Consider the following 19,100-nt stretch of genomic DNA (forward strand, 5'->3'; position numbering starts at 1 on the left):
AAGTGATGGTGTAGGTGGAGGTACCTTTTAAGTACCTTAGCACCCTCATTCTTGTGTACCAATGGGCCTTCTTGGGTGTGGCGAAGAACTGACAGAGCAATCCAACTGCGTAGGAAATATCTAGTTTGGTATCGGTGAGGTAAAGCAAACTCCCCACCATGCGTCAATACAATGATGAATCAACCGGCTGAGATGGATCACGCACACTCAGCTTCAGACCTTTTTCCATGGGAGTCACTGCTGCTTTGCAATTTTCTATCTGAAAGCGTTTGAGCAGCTCCCTGCAATATTTCTCCTGTGAAATAAAGATACATCTCTTTTCCTGCTTCACCTCAATCCCAAGAAAGTAGTGAAGTATGTCGAAGTCAGTCATCTCGAACTCCTCCATGAGAAGTCTCTTGACCTAAGCAATCTTCTTCGTATGATCCCGTATAAAGATGAGGTCATCCACATATAGAATCAATACTAGCTGCAAATCCCCCTCTGTGTCGAGATAAAGATTTGCTTCTGATGGACTCCGCTGAAGCACGATCTTCTGAAAGAAAACATCTATCTGCTAGTACCAAGCTCTGGGGGCCTATTTCAGCCCGTATAAGGCCTTCTTCAGTTTGCAGACTTTTGATGGGGATCTTGGAATCTGAAATCCTAGTGGTTGTGCCACATATACCTCCTCCTCCAGGGTTCCATTAAAAAAGGTAGACTTGACGTCCATCTGAAAAATAGGCCAACTGTGATGAGCAGCCAAGGCAATGACTGTCCGAATGGTCACCATCCTGGCTGTGGGGGCGAAGGTCTCGTCAAAGTCAAGTCCTTCTGACTGTGTATAGCCTTTCACCACCAATCTCGCCTTGTACTTGTCCAAGCTCCCATCTAACTTGAACTTAAGCTTGTACACCCATTTAGTCCCAATGACCTTCCGCTTGGTTGGTTTGGGCACTAAATCCCAGGTGTCATTTTTCAAAATGGCATCCATCTCTGCCTGCATGGCTTCTTGCCATTTTGGAATATCCTTCGCTTCTTGGAAGAACAGGGCTCCTCAAGCGGAGCCACCATAGCGTAGTTCGCGGAGTCTTCCTTTTGCTTTGAGATCGCCGCAAAACGGAACTGCTCTCGGGATGTTTGTGACCCGTGAGTCTGCTAAAGTCTTCAAATAACACTGAGGTAGCTACTTCTAATGGAGGTGCCTATCTTGGAGTCACCTTGGGAGCCGGTTCTAGAATAGCATGCTCCTTCTCCTCCTCCGGATCTTGAGTCATCTCCACCTCTTGGATGGTGACCTTGGGTGGGGGTAATGACGGAAGTTCAGGAACCTCTTCTGTAGGTTGTGGCTCTGACTCCTCATAGATCATGTCCCTGCTGATAAGAATCTTCTTTTTCGGGTCAAAAAGACGATAGGCTTTGGATTCTTCACTGTATCCCACAAAGATACATCTTTGGTTATGGGAATCAAGCTTCGTTAGCTCATCTTTATGCACATGAACAAATGCATTAGAACCGAAAATCCGTAAATGAGATATCATGGGCTTCTTACCATAGTAAGCTTCATATGAAGTCTTGTCATCAACAGCCTTGGTCTTGGTTTCTGTTGAGGATGTGAACGGCAGTGTTCACGGCTTCACCCCAGTAAGCTTTTGAGAGATTCCTCCCTCGCAACATGGTCAAACTTGTCTTTGTGACGGTCTTGTGCTTCCTCTTAGCAACTCCATTTTGCTGAGATGTGCGAGCGGTCTCTTGATCCCGTGCTTCTTGCAAAATCCAATGAACTCGGTAGAAGTGAACTCTCCCCCTCTGTCTGTGCGAAAGGCTTTTATTACCTCCCCGCTCTCCTTCTCTACCTAAGCCTTCCATTCTTTGAATTTCTAATAAGCTTGGGACTTCTTGGCTAGATAGAATACCCATGTCATGCGACTGAAATCATCCACAAATAAAAGAGAATACCACGAACTTGCAAATGAATTTTGTTAACATTGGGCCGAAGATGTCGGAATGAACCAACTCTAGCGGCTTCTTGGCTCGTGAGGAGGCCTCCTGTGGGAACTTGTCCCTGTGTTGCTTGCCCTCCAAGCAAGCCCTGCAAACACGATTATTGCCTGCAATCGGTGGAAGTCCATCCACCATCTTTGAATTCTGCATCTCTGTGAGAGTGCCATAATTGACGTGACCAAACCGCTCAGGCCACAATTTGGATCTTACCATGGTCCCCGTGCATCGATAGAGCGTTGATCCGATATAGCCCATGCTCCTCGACTCCTTGGGCCACCACCTTTCCATTTGCCTTGGATGTGACAATGACCTTGCCGTTGTCGAATAAGACCGACATATTGTGCTTGTCCATCTGACAGAGATACAAAAGATTCTTGCACAAGTCTGGTACATACAATACACTGGAAATCAGCTCCTCGTTTCCTGTAGTCATCATGAATCGAATACTACCAACACCGTTCACAAGGCATGATTGGTAATCCCCCACAGTGACCTTGGAATTAGGATGCGTACCTTCCATGGATTTGAATCACTCCTTGTTGGACGTGTTTTGAAGCTTCACTATCCACGTACAAACATTCCTTTCCTTCACTGATTGCATAGGCGGAGCTTTTCCCTTGCCATGAGAGCCTTCTTGTCCGATTGAGTAAATAGCTTTTCCCAAGCCTCTTCCTGCAATAGTAAAGGGCCAAGCTCCTCGAAGGTGAGAGGCTTGGTCCTCTGTCTTGCAGTGACCGTAGTCACGAAACTCTTGAAACTGCGAGGTAGCTTGTGTAACGTCAGCAATGCTAGATTACTTGAGTCTAGCAGTTTGCTACTTCCCCCTTGAGACCTCCCGCTTTGCCATAGATATTCGAGGGGAGGATGAGACATCCCCATTTGCTGCTCTTTATCAGTCCATCATTGACTTCTCTAGCCGCAGGGAAGTCCTCCTAGTTGGAGACTTCAATGCGAGAAAAGGCGCTCGTCAGGCACCACTCCTCGACTTCAGGGATGATTCCACTCTACTGCCAGACATTGACCTTGAGGAGGCAGGTATGCTACGAGTTTCGGCTGATAGACGAGGACCGCTCATGTCCTATGGACAGGCCCTATTAGACCTTGGCAGGATGCATGATCTCATTATCTATAATGGTCTTGACAGATGGCCCGTATCAGGTGGCTTCACTTGCTTTCCACATGGGGGAGGCTTTAGTGTTGTGGACTACATCATGGGATCCCCTGCCTTCACATCTCACATCACTGACTTTACCGTAGCACCTCTCCCTCCCGGGGCTGACCATACCTATCTTTTCTTTTGCATTTCTACCCCCCGCTGCACAACACTTTCTATCCCGTTGAGCTCTTACTCCACTTCCCATGATATACGCTTTGATCGCGATCACTCACCTACTTACTCTGGTCGTCTGTACATTCTTCTCGCATACATTGACTCTATAACCTTACTAGAAGACCGTGCTGTCCTAGTCACTCGCTCAGTACACGAGGCTGCTCTTCACGTCTTTCCCCACACCACCTGCTCCACCTTTCCACCACCTCTTAGGACCGTACCTTGTAATAGCTGGTATGATGATGAGTGTAAGGCTTTACGCCGTCAGCTCAGATTCGAAACAAAAAACAGCCTTTCGAACGAATCAGTGACGCTACGCGAGTACCACCGTCTAGTACGCAGGAAGAAACTTGACTTCGTGCGTCCGAACGAGGAGCTGCTGAACATTCTGTTCAGTAACAACTCTAAGGACTTTTGGCGGAGATTTCTAGAGGGACAGTCCCCCCCACCACTCACTGACACTCAGGTGTGGTCTGATTATGCATGCACGCTCTATGATTTCCCAAATCAGCCAACCCCTAACCTATCACATATGCCACGCCCCACATCCTGCACTCTCTTCACTAGGGGGGGGGTAAAGGATGCTGTAATGAAACTTCATAATGGCCGAGCGAAGGATCTTGAGGGACTATGCATTGAGTTCATTGCATATGGGATTAACCTCTTAGCCTTGATCTTAGCCAAGCTATTTAATGAAGCCGTTTGCTTGGGGTTTCCACAAACTTGGACCATCAACACTATCTCACCCATCCATAAGGAAGGGGATCCCATGAACTCGGAGAACTACAGGACCATTATGATTGGACATGTCATGTCGAAGATTTATGCATCAATACTTGATTCTGAGGTTAGCAGATTTGCGGAGTGTCGAGGACGCAGCAAGATAGGCTGATTTCAGGCGGGATCATGTGACCATGGACCACTCAAGCTCAGATGTAGGCGAGGGCACGGAAGCAGAGGGTTTATTGTTGCTTTGTGGACTTCCGCAAAGCATTTGACACCGTTCCAAGAGCCCGTCTCATAAGACGCCTACAGGATCTGGGTTACGACCAGGAGATCATTTGGGCTGTCATGGCGCTGTATGAGCGAGTTTTAGGCAGAGTTCGGATAGCATCTACATGGACAGACGAGATCATGAGCACTATCGGGGTCAAAAAACGGTACCCATTATCACCTACCTTGTTTGGCCTCTACATCGACGAGCTCGAGACAGTGATGCAAGCAGAGGGTGGGGTAGGTTGCTCTCTCGCGGGCACGCTGATCCGGATATTACTTTATGTAGATGACATGGCTCTCTTGTCTTCCTCAGCAGAGGGACTTCAGAGACACCTTGACGCACTACAGTCCTTTTGTGAGTCTCATGATTTAAAGGGCAACTTGGGTAAAACCAAGGTTATGATCTTCAATACATCTCGAGTTGTCATGCGCGATGAGCATTTCACATTTGAGGGATTCCCTATTGAGGTAGTTTCATCATACACTTATTTGGGGGTCGTCTTTTCCGCACCCACCTTCTTCATGAGACGTACCATGCAGGCGTGCCTGAGCAAAGGATATGCTTCATTGGCTAGACTTGAGAGACAGTGCTTCCGCTCTCATTTTTAGGATCCACGGACCAAAGGGTTGCTTTTTGACTCCTTGGTCCGCTTTGCAGTGATGTATGGCAGTCCATGTTGGGGGCCAGATTTGTCGGATACGGAGTGGGCCAAGGTGGAGTGGGTACAGGTTCTCATGTTATCACGGATGATCCGTGGTAAGCCATCCGTCCCTCACTAGATCATTAAGGCGGAGTTTGGGTCACTCCCATTACAGCTAGATGCTGCATTTCAGGTCATTACATATCTGTACTGACTCAGGGAGTATGGGGATTACACATCCGAGCGTAGCAGGATACCATGGCTAGCACTATCCTCTTCTATGACACTTGCAGTAGAGGGAGATCAGAGGTATTGGTATGCATGCACAGAGAGATGGTTTGCAGGACTAGGGCTCCACATGGACAGACTACTCCCTTTCCAATACTAAGCATGCATGCTCTTTTCTCTACCCTTCTATCACACGAGGTCAACCAGGTTATTCGTGAGGATCTACTACAACTACACACATTCTGGACTTGGTTGGACCGAGTTATCTTCTAGTGAAGCTGGGCTTCTACAGAGATCACTTATTACATATCACAACGGAGGGTTTCATTGATCCACCAGGATACACACATATTCACCTACCCCACTCGTTGAGGATCTCCCTTGGGTAGTTCCGGGTCTCTTCACACAGACTTCGTAACGAGAGCAGCCGAGTAGAGCGGTTACCCAGGGAGAGGCGCATATGCACACTGTGTGACGTGCAGGAGGTTGAGACAGAGGGGCATTTCATCTTCAGGTGTCCTGTTTACTATGAGATCCGAGGATGTTTCTACTGTCTCTTCAGAGATAGTTATGGGATGTTGGCTCATGTCCTCTCCTACCCAGACCAGCGATGTTTGGATGGTTTCATTCATGAGATGCTCAGACACCGAGATAGGATACTCCGAGCACGGAGACAGGAGCAGACTTCCCCCTTGACTGATACCTCTGAGAGCTCTATCACGGAGTTCTTTCAGCCAGATCACATAGACCCCCATGAGGCGAGACCTTGACATGACCGTCACTCGGAGCTTGTGACCCGACAGCTCAGACAGAGGGTTGACTCACAGATCACACTTGGGGACATCCCCTCCTTGTTTAGGATCGGAGCCCGACTGACGGGAGTCACAGTGGCCTTGGTTAGACGCAAAGCTACGACGAGGAGACGTACCAGGACTGCACCCTTGAGGGGATGACAGCGTTCTATTGCTGGCCTCATGGCTCCGCTTCCACAGCCTCATCCATCTTGATGTTTTATTGTTGACGATGATGATGATGATGGTTATGATGATGATGTCGACGATGATGCTGAGATTGATATATATATATATAGTCAGGATATGACTATGTTGTACTTAGGACTTAGTACTGCCATTTTGCATTTTATTGCATTCTGCATTGGTGTGGATGCTCGTTTAGTAGCTCCACTACCACAACTCATTGTATTTAGGTTTTTTCGCAGTCTCATAGACCCATGGGTCTTGTGAAGACTTTAATAAACTTTCTTTCTTTCTTTCTTTCTACCTTCTGACCATTTGCAGCGAGCTGGTCCCTTACCACCTTGACTTTTGTCAGATGGTCATGAACATTGTCGCCCTCATTCATATCCAGATTGTCTAGTTGATGTTGAAGAAGCAAGATATGAGATGTGTTGTTTGTTTCATACAGATCCTTCAGAATAGCCCATGCTTCTACAGACGTCTCGGCCATCTGGATGTGCGGAAGAACAGAGTCTGAGGTGGTCCCTATGATTAATGCTAGGGAGTGGGCATCTCTATCTTCCTAATTTTCAAGCTTCTCTCCATCTACTGGAATGACAACCTTCCCCTTGCTGTCTAGCATATCTTCCGGCTTTGCCTCCACCCTTGTTGTCATCTTTCACAACATCTGAGCCACTAAATGACTCCGGATTTTCACCTTCTAGATTGGGTAGTTTGACCCATCTACTTTCCTTGACTCCCCTGGATGGAAATCTGGAGGAGGAAGGAAGAGAAGGGGCTGAAGAGGCAACGGTTGAATCCTTGTCCGCCATCCTTGCTGTAATAGCGAACAAGAAACTGAAAAATGACTTTGCAGTAGAGAACTTGACCACGCAGCAAACCTGAGTGTTGATTGGAGTCACCTTCTTGCTGAGGAACTCTGTTCTAGAGCTGGAAACCTTGCTATGATACCATGTTGGAAACTAGAAGATAGAATCACTCACTCCTTACACTCTTGATCGCAGCTCAAACAACACTCAAAGAGAAGGGGAGAGAAAGATAGCAAAACTCAGATATATATTCATTCATAGATGTGGGCAGACAAAAGCTCAAAGGTGAGCATACAACCAGCCAAGAGATGCTGGGCCAAATCCTGAGTCTACTCCTCTCCCTGCGTGCTTGGCTGTGCAAGGCTGGTCTGTGCAAGTGATGAGGAGAAGTGTGGGGGGAGGGGGTTTATATAGGTGGGCAGCCAGCCCCTAGAATTGGCCGACTTTTCAGTCGGTTCGAGTCTGCAAGAACCGACCCCTAGAAGGGCCAAGATGGCTGCCTTCTGGTCGGTTTCTGGGCCAACCCTTTGGCCTATATAAGGCCCCATATGCAGGGCCTTTTGGGCTGCTGCTGGCAGATGCCCCCGCATGGGTACGTGATGATGGCGCAGTGTTCCATGCAGGGTGCTGCCCTCTTACAGCAAGGTACTCTCAGCCCCCGCATCCCCCTTTAGTCTCCTGCCCCCTTGTTCCCTTAAATCGGAGGCTCACAGGTGGGGCAGTGACATTTCTAACACCATCCGGGATAAGCTCACCGTGATCATAGACCTCTGGGGCCAGTGTCTGTGAGACCGAGATGCAGACCCCTCAAGACCATCCTACGATAGGGGACCACACCTCCGGGCCTCTCCCCGAAAGGAGATGGTGTCACCGTCTCATGTCTGATGGTGAGAACATATGCTACTATATCAAAAGGATGTCCACTACCCTCTGCAACTCCTGTCGAAGGATCAGGTCCTACGGTTGACTATGAGCACGGTCATGGAGCCCGTGCACGTTCCAACTCACTATGGTCCAGCTCATGAGGACGAGGAAGTAGAAAACAAGGCTCTCCTATGAGTGAGTGCCTGTTTAAGAAAGACTACCTTTTGTGACTTTGCCGTGAGTTTGGAGGACGAGTAGTCTATGTCCCTACGTCGGCGTACTAGGGTGGACACCAGCTCAATGCCAATCTTTCGTGCCCACTTCATCATGAAGGAAACTTCCACCTGAACAAATCAGCACACTTCTGGAGTGGCCAGTAGTATGCCTGATCGATCTTTGCCTCAGGCAGCAATTTGATAACCCCTACTGCCAAACCACACATAGTCTTCTCCTACGTGAAGCTCAACTGAAAATTCACTTCAGCACCATGGGCATGCCAAAGGTCCAGTCCCTGTGGGCCCATCCACTCGTCCATCATGCGTAAAATCTGATCTCCCAACATAGCAACAAATACGACTGGGGACCACTTCTCCAACCCTGTGGAGGCGAACTGGAATCTCCAAACTGGGTGTGCCTGGGAGCTGACTACGCTGATTGAATCCCCTTTTCAGCTGCAAGATCACAAGCGTTACCTCCAGGGGTAGAGGGTAAGAGTCCAGAATCTCTAGATAGTTCCAAGGCCCCAATCTCCAAAAGTCCCGCGATAGGGGACACCCAGGGTGAAGTTTGGGAGCTACTGACTGGGAGAACAAGCCCCCCCTTCCCTATGGATCCCCCCCTGAATGGAGGGAGGGGACGTGATACTGCGACGAGAAAGCGGAAGTGGGCGCTGCCTTACCCTTGCTCGATGGCAAGGGAGTCCAGGTAGGTCCAAGGGAGTAAGGGAGGGGGGGGAGGTTGAAGAACTTGCTACGGAGGGGGAGGGGAACAAGTGGTGAGGATGACCATAGTAAGACAGGCGAGGGGGGGAGGAGGGGGCAGGGGGAGCTCGGGAGGAAGGGGAGGGAGTTGAGAGGAAGAGGGATTCGGGGGAAGTAGGGGCGACCACAGGCCCACCTTGCTGATCAAGCTTGTCGAGGCTCTAGATCCGCTCCTCCTCAACCGTTGTCGGGCTACCTCCGCATCTTCCGCCATCGCAATATCAAGAGCTCCTGCGGCTCGCTGTTGATACAAGGGTGATTGTGGACTTTGGACCTCCATCATGGGAGGATCAACAAGCTGAACTGTGGCCCCTGCCTTCACTGGGGGGGGGTCTCCAAATATGGGCTTCTGCAGTTGCTCCTTTGCAGGTGCCTTTTGAACTACTCTCTCTCTCTCTCTCTCTCTCTCTCTCTCTCTCTCTCTCTCTCCCCCCTCCCCCCCCCTACGTCTAGCCCGCTGCCTACGGTGCTTTTGAGCCAGTTTGCTTGGTTTCTTTTTCTTTTTAACTTGGGTGTAGTCTCTTCTGAAGGAGTCACCCAGGGGGTCTGAGACTCCTGCTGCTCCTGTTTGGGGGGGTGTTGGGCCCTGGCATGCTGAATCTGCTTGCCCTGCGGGGGTGCGGGGGGGAGGAGCCCAGCCTTGGCCGCGAGGGCATTCTCTAGCTAAATGACCCATCTACCTGCAACGAAGGCACTGGCCTGGTAACCTAGAAAATCTTTACTTGCTGGCGAAGTGTACCCCCTCGAGGGACTCAAAGAGGATCAACTCTGTGAGGGACTCTAGGCTCTCAACCACCAATCTGATCCCCCGTGGTCTGTTACCACTGATGCGACCGAATATGGCGGGGACTCCAGCACAGTGCCAAACGCTCGAGCAATGGAGGGGACAATGGCTCTGTATTCCTTTGGGAACCTCGAGAAGCGGAGCGTAACTGGGAAACGGGAAACATGGTGTGTCGTGTCCATGTCCTCCATTGTAAAGCCGTGGTACCAAGGGAAGAGGTACGCCAAATGTGGGCCAAGGAGGATGGGGCTCTGCTCCACAAGTGTCAAGGCAGTAGCGGGGGAGCTCAACTAGATGAGGAAGATGCCTCTTCCGTAGATGGTGACCTCTTGAATGTGGTCGCCCTCTAGTGCCAAGCTCGCCTGGAGCCACTCTCGCACCTGTCTTCTTGTGGGTGTGAGGCCCACCTACGATTGCCTTGCCCTGAACTGCTTGCTGTACCTGTTGCTTGTCGGTTGAAGAAAGAGGGACGTTAACGGCTGGGGAATTCGAGGGTGCTGCCATAGAGCCCCTCTGGCCAGATCAAGGGTCACCACTGAGATTTTCTTTCTCCGAACAAGCGTAAAAGCTCCCGCTGCAAAGAAAAGGAAAAGGATGGTAGGGAAGGAGGTGAAGAGGAGACAGGGTGAGGCGGAGAGATGGTGGTGGAGGAGGCGGAGATGAGGCGAGGGGGGGAGGCCGGAGAAGGCGGGCTGAAGGAAGGAGGGAGAAGGCGGGGAAGGAGTCGGAGATGAGGCGGGGGCGGCGAGGGATGGCGGGGAGGAGGAGGAGGAGGCGGAGATGGCGGGAAGGAGGAGGTGGAGATGGAGATGGCGGGGAGGAGGCGGCGGAGAGGGGAGGTGGGAGGGACAGTGGAAGGAGGCGGAGGGTCAGCGGGAAGAGGGGGAGGGGCAGCGGGAAGAGGGGGAGGGGCAGCAGGATGAGATGGCAGGGAGGGGAGGTGGGAGAAGACGGGGAGGAGGCAAAGGAGGAGGTGGGGGAGAAAGTGGAGAAGGAGGAGATGGCGGGGAAGGAGGCGGATGAGGTCTGCAGGAAGGAGGAGATGGCGGGGGGGGCAGCGGTAGCAGCCAGGCGGGCAGCAGGAGTAGCAGCTCTGAAACCCCTAGGACTAGTTTAGAAGCTGAGAATGGTGGCATTTGTATAATATATGACGTGTGTGTGTGTGTGTGTGAAAGTATACAGGCGGGTGTAGATGAAGGTGATGGGGATATTGCAGTTGGCTAGCCGTGCTCGGCATGATGAAATTAATGGTTTATAATACAATGGGTGATTATCATGTTGAAAACATCAATTTTTCTTTTGCTTTCACATGATGGGTTTGGGCAAATCTATATACTCTTCTTGCATCATTGACAGGCATATTTCTCCTAGTATTGCTGCAGTTTTTGTTGTTTGGGCAAACTCATATATCTGTTTTGTTAGCGGACAATATAAATCTCACCTTGCAAGTTTTTTGCCCAAGTTGGGGCGAGCTAGTACCAGGCTGTCTGTCCAAAGAATGTCTGCTCAGAGTTCTTTTGTTGGGAAGAGACCAAATGATACAATGTTTTCTCGACAAGGGGTTTATGTAGAATGGACTGATTTTTTATTAGTCTTCGACCTAGATCCTAGCCTTCATTATCCTCTCTAGAAGTTTTGACAGAGATTCAATTTGAAGACCTCAAGGCCATTTATACAAGTGTATTCTCAGCCCTTGTGTTCTGATGAAGTTGAGTGTGGATGTTATACTAGTGAGTCTCTGCTATGCATGATGGAGTCTACTGTTTCCAACCTTATGGATGAGTATCATGTCATGTTTGTTTCTCTTTTATGTGTGGAGTCTGCTTAGGTTCATCGGGATATATATTCCATATGTCAAAAGCAACGAACATGAAACCACTAGAGTCTTGCCTTGCACTAAGAGTGATTACTTCTGTAAAGCATGTGGGAGAAAGGATTCTTCCTTGTAAAGTCTTCACGTACTTGTGCAAATTTGTTAAACACAAAATTTTCCACTTTAAGTATGGCAGGAGATCAGGAGAGGCCCTTTCAATTAATCAATTCATTTTTGCATGAATACTGTTCAGGTTGAGAGCTTGGACTTGAAACTCCTCACATAGGCGCCATGGCTGCTGTCATCACCCCATCTGGTGCTTACTCTACAGTTATAAGCCAAAATTCTGCATCTTCCCAATCAACGTCTTCCAAGAGCGACTTTTCATGGTGATTCAACTTGCTTCTGATATTTTAGCATAATGTGATTGCTTTATATCAGTTTTTTCAAAAGTAATATCTTCTGCAAATGTAATAAAGGTTAAGAACAATGGAAATGATGATGCTAGAGATCGTCTATAAAATCAGAACTAAGGGGTTTACACCGAATACATAATGTGGGGGGAAAGAGTTCTCCATGGATGTCTGGTGGGTGTCAGTGCGTACACAGAAAGCCAGATCTCAAAACAAAACCAAAAAGGACTAAGGGGATTGCACCATAACTGGAGATCCGCTGGAGTCTCTCTCTCAATCATTTCAAGATGAGGTGGCTGACCTGTCAACATGAAGATCTTAGGGAAATGATTCTTGATCTAATGAACAAGAGCATCTTGAATTGAGAGAAAGACTCGAGTGGAAAGGGCTGTAAACCATAACTAATCTTGCATACATTTCACTTACAGCCATTAGTCATCAATTACAGCCACTTCAATACTTATTACAGCCACTTAGAAATAGATCTAGCAAAGCCAAGCACATACTGAAACAATATTCAGGAGCTAGATTGCCCCTGAGTGCAAGATGAGATTAGCCCCAAAATTGTTGGCGCCCCTTTCAGTATTTCTTTATTTATTTAGAAAGCAAACAATACAACAATGTCACCACAATGTAAATATCCAAGTCAAAGTACAGTTGACCATTTATCTGATCATAATTAAAGAGTTTTCATAGGTGTTAATTATGGTCAAAGAGTTCTTTTAATGATCAAAGAATTGACTACGGCCAAAGATACTTGACTCTGGTCAAGTAAGCCTGACTTCGGTCGGGGAGACTTGGTTTATTACCAAGAGGGTTATCTATGGTTAACCAAAGAACCACATAGCTGACTACGGTCAGAGAGTGTTGACTTCGGTCAACGGGACTTGGCGTGCGCCAAGAGGGTTAACTACAATTAACCAAGATGTGCCAACTTTGGTTGGAGAGACTTGACTATAATTAAGGCGCCTCGACCCTTGGTCAAAGCCTCTTAATTATGATCAAGAGCGTTGACTTCGGTCAACCAGAGAATAAATATATATTTTTATATTTGTTGTGTGCACATGTGTTCAGTGGGGACGCCCACCGTGACTAGAATTAGTCCATAGTGTGTTATGTGCATGCAAAGCGCTAACAATTAATGGGTGCCATGGTGGTGCGCTTTAATTAATTGTTGCAGGTACTAGGAAGAGTTATTTTTCCTAAGCGCAACCAAGTGCTTCGAAGACTCCAGAGTTGCCCTTAGTGGCATAGAGTTTGACAAGTGGCTTGTTGCCAAGAAAGAGAGCTTAAGAGCTCATGTAATTTCATTCACGTTTTGGATATGTATGGAATAGCTTCCACACTGGACTCATGTACTCCAATTCTCTTTGATGAATAAAAACCTTAGGGGGGGGTCCAGCCCGCGATTGTCTTGGGCCCTAGTGTATCTCTTGAGAGAGGGAGAGCTTTTGAGAGTGTCTTTGCTGTCTTTTACGAAGGAGGTTTCATTGGTATCAGAGCTTAGGATTAGGCCCTTTCTTAAGAGGATGACGATCCAAGACAAAGTCTACTAATTGGAAGGCTTGAGTTGTCTTCAATTGTACGTGGAGCGGGCTGACAGGCAAGATGGAGAGCCAACGGGGGTATGCTTGTATTACGACGACGTAAATTCCACGCAAGGTGCTTGGGTGCAGTGAATTGTCTTTGAGATGTCAAGCGATGGAAATCACCTCGTCAAGTAATGTTTTTCATGCGGGCGCATATGGAGGGGACAATTGATTGTCATATCCTTCCGCCATCGACCAGACACACTTCGTCTTTACAAGCAAGGAAGCTTGTGGACACGCAAACTGTGCTGTCCAGCTGAACTAAATACTGGCGCAAAAGAAGTGTATTCGCAAATAGGCAACACGATGATCTCAAGTTCTTGAGGAAGGAGCCGCGAACGCATACGAGTGTTGATCTGTGCGCACGTGATGCTTGGCAATCGATCTCCATTTTGATTTTTGGCGTAGGGACAGATGGAGTTTAGGTGGGTCAGCAACGCTGAGCGTTGACGGAAGTTTTTTTTTCCCGTCGGACGTGAAGGCGTGAGGTGCGATGCTTGTTACCCAAGGTCTCAACCTTAGGCTGACATGGCAGCCAGCGTGGCAGCCAGCTCAGCAGCTGACGTGGCAGGACGTGACGCTGATGTGGCGCCCACACGTGGCAGTGACGTGTCATATGCTGATGTGGCAAAAAGACACGTGGCATATAGCTAGAGCTTGCTGATGTGGCAGACAATTGCAGGCCTGAGTGGATGCTGACGTGGCACACATGTGACCGCTAACCATGGTACAGTTAATCTTGGTTGGTTGACCCGTGGTTAGTGAAACCCTGGTCAAGTTAACTACAGCTAGTTAACTCTGGTTAGTCGAACCAGTACCCAGTCAGTTCAACCTTGGCCCAGTTAATCTGGCCTAACCAGACCAGTCTGGTTGGTGTAACTAGGCTGTGACCAGTCCAGTTAGTCTAGTTGCAGACTAACCAAACCAGAACCAGTCAGTTTGGTTAGTGTAACCAGCTGGTTACCCATCCAGTCACTGTCTCAAAAAAAAAAAAAAAGACAGTTGCAGAGACAGTTTTGGCCATCAATTTTCACCTATCTGTCAGACCTTTACTGTTAGAAAAGTAGCAGAAGAGCAGAGAAATCAGAGATTTGCAGAAAAGAGAAAATGCATGCCTTTGTGCATTGGAAAGATGAATCAGATGCATTCTGAGTGTTTTTTTTGCAGCAGCCTGAAAAGGGGCAATACAGTTGTTGATGCTTTAGCAACTTTGTGGGTTTATGCTTTGAGTTGATAGCCCATTACTGGCACAAGTTGTGAATGCAAGACACCTCTTGTTGAGGTACTTTCTTTCTGTAAAGCAAAAGTTGAGTGCATCAGTTGCTTACACAGTGTGTGTGAGAGAGTTGCACATCTCAGACAAGTTGCAGAGATGGCTTCACAGCAGCGTGCCCAATCATCTCATGAGGGAATGGCAGAGTCTAACCAGGTACAGCAGACTGAAGCTTTACAGATAAACAAAGAGAATGCCTACAGAGAGTTGATTACTCAGTTGGGAGAGGCAACAAGCGATCCCTTGTTTCGCAAGATGGTACAACCTCTTTTTGAGGGAAAGCAAGAGAAGCCTCCCTCTAGAGCAGATCAGGAAGAAGTGGTGGTGAGTAAAAAGAGGAAAAGTGTAAGTCCTTTTCCCAAGAAGAAGAAGACGAAGCATCATCACAGTTCATCTAGTTCGTCTTCATCTTCTAGCTCTACCTCTTCATCCTTGACATCACCTCCTTCTTCTGGATCTTCAGAGTCGAAGAAGAAGAAGAAGAAGAAGAAGAAGAAGTCCAGTAGGAAGGCAGAGACTAAAGAATTCAAGGACGGTGGAAAGTCAGTAAGATTTGCCACTTACAATGGCCAGTATGGCCAAGCTGAAAAGGCTATGCAGTTCATAAGGCAGTTTGATGCTGCCTTTAGCCTAGAAAAGTTTAGTGAGCCCTCAAAGCTTCGTATGGTTGGTTTACACTTGACTGGTACAGCCAGTGCATGGTGGATAGCTAAAACAGCCAACTATGTAGCCCCCAGGAAATGGAAGGACTTCAAGAAAGCTTTCTATAAATAGTTTATTCCCAAACAATTTCGGGATCATGTCCTTTTGGGTTGGGAGAGCATTCATATGGAAGCACAAGATATAGTTGAGTCTTACAACCATAAATTTTGGGACGCATACTTGCATGTTTCGCCTTTCAAGAATATTTTTGACAAGACTCAACTCAGGAAGTAGAGGGCAGGACTCGCTCCAAAGATACAGGCCCAAGTGAACACCAAAGATATTAAAGAAATATCTGATCTCATGCATTCAACCAATGTGGCTAGTCTCATGTACATGCAGGATCCTACTGGTGTGCCTTCACTACAGGCAGGGTTATCGAGGGATAAAAAGCCAGCGACCCCCAAGTCTGAAACAAGAGAGTTTCCCAAGGCTCAGAAGAGGGGATTTCAGCCTCAGAAGCCGAGGGAAAACCAGTCGCAAAAGCCCTATAAGGGAAGAGCACAGTTTACCCCTGAACAGATTGAAACTTTCAGGAAAGAGGGTAAATGCTTCAAGTGCAGCAAAGAGGGGCATGTGGCTGCCCAGTGCCCAGAAAAGCCTTCAACTTCGAAGGGAAAAGAGGCAGAGAAGCCACGGGGACCGCAAAAGCCAATGGCAGGAGGAATTACTGACATACTGGGTCATGTTTCAAACCGAGAAGAACGAGAATTGCTGCTGTCATGGGGCAAAGTCTGAGACCAGCAAGTGCTGATTTCATTTGATCCAGGGGCTACTGATAATTTCATATCATAGGACCTAGCCCTGAGACTGGGAATAAAGACGGAGGAGTTGGGCAGGGCTTTGGATGCCGATCAGATGTTTTGTGGGAACCCTATGCCAGTCACTCCCTTGACAGGAAAGCTCCGTCTTCATGTACAGAGTTATGTGGATCAGGAAGACTTCTTCATTACTCCACTGAAACATCATGATGTAGTCTTGGGTATGCCTTGGTTTCATCGCAAGGCAGTGAAGTTGCTCTTCCTGAAAGAGTGCTAGAGTTTGTACATAGGGGCAAAGTATATTGTGTGGTTGCTAGGAATAGAGGGGAAACTATTCCCATTGTATCAAATAGTTTTGTTGGAAAAGAAATAAAGTGTGCAGTTTCAGCTTACATGATTTTTGTAAAAGAGAGAGATGTGGAAATGCATGCTGAAATAAGTGAGGCAGATCAGAATAAATTTCAGTCCCTTGAAAATTTTAAAGATTGCTTTTCTGATGCTTTGCCAGGGGAGTTACCCCCTGAGAGACCTGAGGATCATGGCATAGAACTCATTCCTGGCAGTGAGCCACCCAATAGGCCCCCATACAGAGTTAGTGCAACTCAGTGAGAAGAGATTATGACTCAGGTGCAGGACAGGACTTGTTGTCCAAGGGGTTGATTCAACCTAGTTCTTCTCCTTTTTGTTCCCTTGTACTGCTAGTACAGAAGAAAGATGGCTCATTCTGTATGTGCGTCGATTACCGCGCACTGAACAAAATGACCATCAAGAATAGATTCCCTATTCTGCGCATTGATGATGTGCTGGATCAGTTAAATGGAGCTTCTGTTTCCAATAGGATAGACTTAAAGAGTGGCTATCACCAAGTGAGGATACAGCCTTAGGATGTGCACAAGACAGCGTTCCGCACTACTTTTGGGTTGTATGAATATCTGGTGATGCCTTTTGGACTGACAAATGCCCTAGCTACTTTCAATGGGATGATAGATTGTATCTTCCGACCCTACAGACAGTTCACTGGTACCTTCTTCGATGACATAATTGTCTTTTCTAAGTCTGAAGAAGAGCACAAGGAACATCTTGCTATAGTGTTTCAAGAGCTGAGAAATCATCAGCTTTATGCAAACAGCAAGAAAAGTGAATTCTTCCTGGAAGAAATCCATTACTTGGGGCATATAATTGTGAGAGTTTGGAGAGAGAGACAGAGAGCAAGAGAGAGTGAGCTTGAAAGCTGAAAGCTTGATAGCTTGGTTGCAATAGAAGAGTGTAAAAGTGTACAACTAAAAGAGTTAGAGATAAGGTTTTGTCCTAGTGACAAAACCTTAGTAGTCACTAACCATAGTTAGTGAACTAACTGCGGCTAGGGGGAAAAACCTCTTAAAGAGGGAAAAGTGCCCCTAACTAGCTTATTAAATTACATTGGTCACTGCTGAATTATATCTATAATTCTAACACTCCCCTGCAGTTCCAATGTCATGTACAAGGCTTATCAATCACCAAACAGATATAAGTTCAGGGCACTGCGAAATGCCTCAAACTTTTCACGTGGTAGTGCTTTGGTGAAAATATTTGCAATGTTGTCATGTGTGGACACAAAGATCATACTGATCTCTCCTGCATGCAACTTCTCTTTGACGTAGTGATAGTGAACCTCAATGTGCTTCGTGTAAGCATGAAACACTGGATTGTTTGCCACTGTAATGGCACTCTGACTATCAGTGAGAATTGGAGAAGGACCCTCCAAACACAGATGAAGATCAGTAAATAGACGTTGCAGCCAGACACATTCAACTGTTGCTGTGAAAGCTGCCCTGTACTCAGCTTCACATGATGAGGTAGCCACTGTAGATTATTTCTTGCTCAACCAAGAAATGCAAGATTTACCCAAAAAGAAACAATTGCCACTAGTGGACTGCCTAGTGTCATAATCACCAGCTCAATCTGAATCACTGTAGGCATGCATCTGCAAGTCACCCCCCCTGGGAAATAACAAGCCAAAAGACTTCGTGCCTTGCAAATAACGGAAGATGCGCTTAACTGCCTGCCAATGCATAGTTTTTGGGCTGTGCATATACCTGCTCAACTGAGATACTACAAACTGAATATCAGGTCTAGTGTTGCAGAGATATATGAGGCATCCAACAGCTTGACTGTAAGATGTGGCATCAACTGATTCTCCTGCATCATGCATTGTGAGTTTCAGCCCCGGCTCCATGGGAGTGGCTATGGGCTTACAATCATGCATGTTAAATCTGTCCAAGAGTTTTTGCACATACTTGGACTGAGACATAACAGTGCCACGTCTCTCTTGAGAGAACTGGATCCCCAAATAAAAGTGAAGCAGCCCCAAATTTGACATGTCAAAGGTGGTCTGCAAATCAGCTTTGAAATCTGCAATTTTATCTTCATTGGACCCTGTGAGCAGTAAGTCATCGACATAAAGAAGGATGACTAAAATTTCCCCCCCATCCATCTTGATGTAGAGGGTGCTCTCAGCAGGACTATTGTGCAGCCCCTTGCTGGTCAAAACGGCATGAATCTTGGCATACCATGCACGAGGGGCCTGTTTCAGCCCATACAAAGCTTTGTTTAGCTTGCATACCTGAAGTGCATTTGTTGTAATTTCAAAGCCTGGAGGTTGTTTGACATACACCTCTTCCAGCAAGTCTCCATTTAAGAAGGCTGTTTTTATGTCCAACTGATGAACATTCCACTCAAAATGTGGAGCCATTGCAATAACAGATCGGATGGTGGTCATCCGGGATGTAGGAGCAAATGTCTCCTCATAATCTATGCCCTTTTTCTGAGCATAGCCTTTAGCAACCAGCCTTGCCTTGTATCTGTCAATGGAGCCATCTGGCTTCCGTTTGACCTTGAAAACCCATTGTGTGCCAATGGCATGTTTACCTGGTGGCAAGTCTACAACATCCCAAGTCCGATTTTTTTCAATGGACTGC

At 47.4% G+C, this 19,100-nt stretch overlaps 1 protein-coding gene across 2 annotated transcripts in view; it reads left to right on the forward strand.

Moving 5' to 3' along the window:
• Window positions 1-19,100, forward strand: part of LOC147886747 (transcription factor) — a 95,348-nt gene that overhangs the window by 48,457 nt on the left and 27,791 nt on the right. For both annotated transcript variants that reach the window (XM_087395753.1, XM_087395752.1), the window contains one exon: window positions 11,659-11,794. In XM_087395753.1, the coding sequence (XP_087251879.1) occupies window positions 11,697-11,794 (98 nt within the window). In that variant the 5' untranslated portion in view covers window positions 11,659-11,696. The remainder of the gene's footprint in view (window positions 1-11,658; window positions 11,795-19,100) is intronic.

Source organism: Dipteris shenzhenensis, chromosome 24, assembly GCF_047967505.1.
Source record: "Dipteris shenzhenensis isolate YYH24624 ecotype China chromosome 24, Dip_SZ_1.0, whole genome shotgun sequence".
In the NCBI taxonomy this organism is placed as follows: domain Eukaryota; kingdom Viridiplantae; phylum Streptophyta; class Polypodiopsida; order Gleicheniales; family Dipteridaceae; genus Dipteris; species Dipteris shenzhenensis.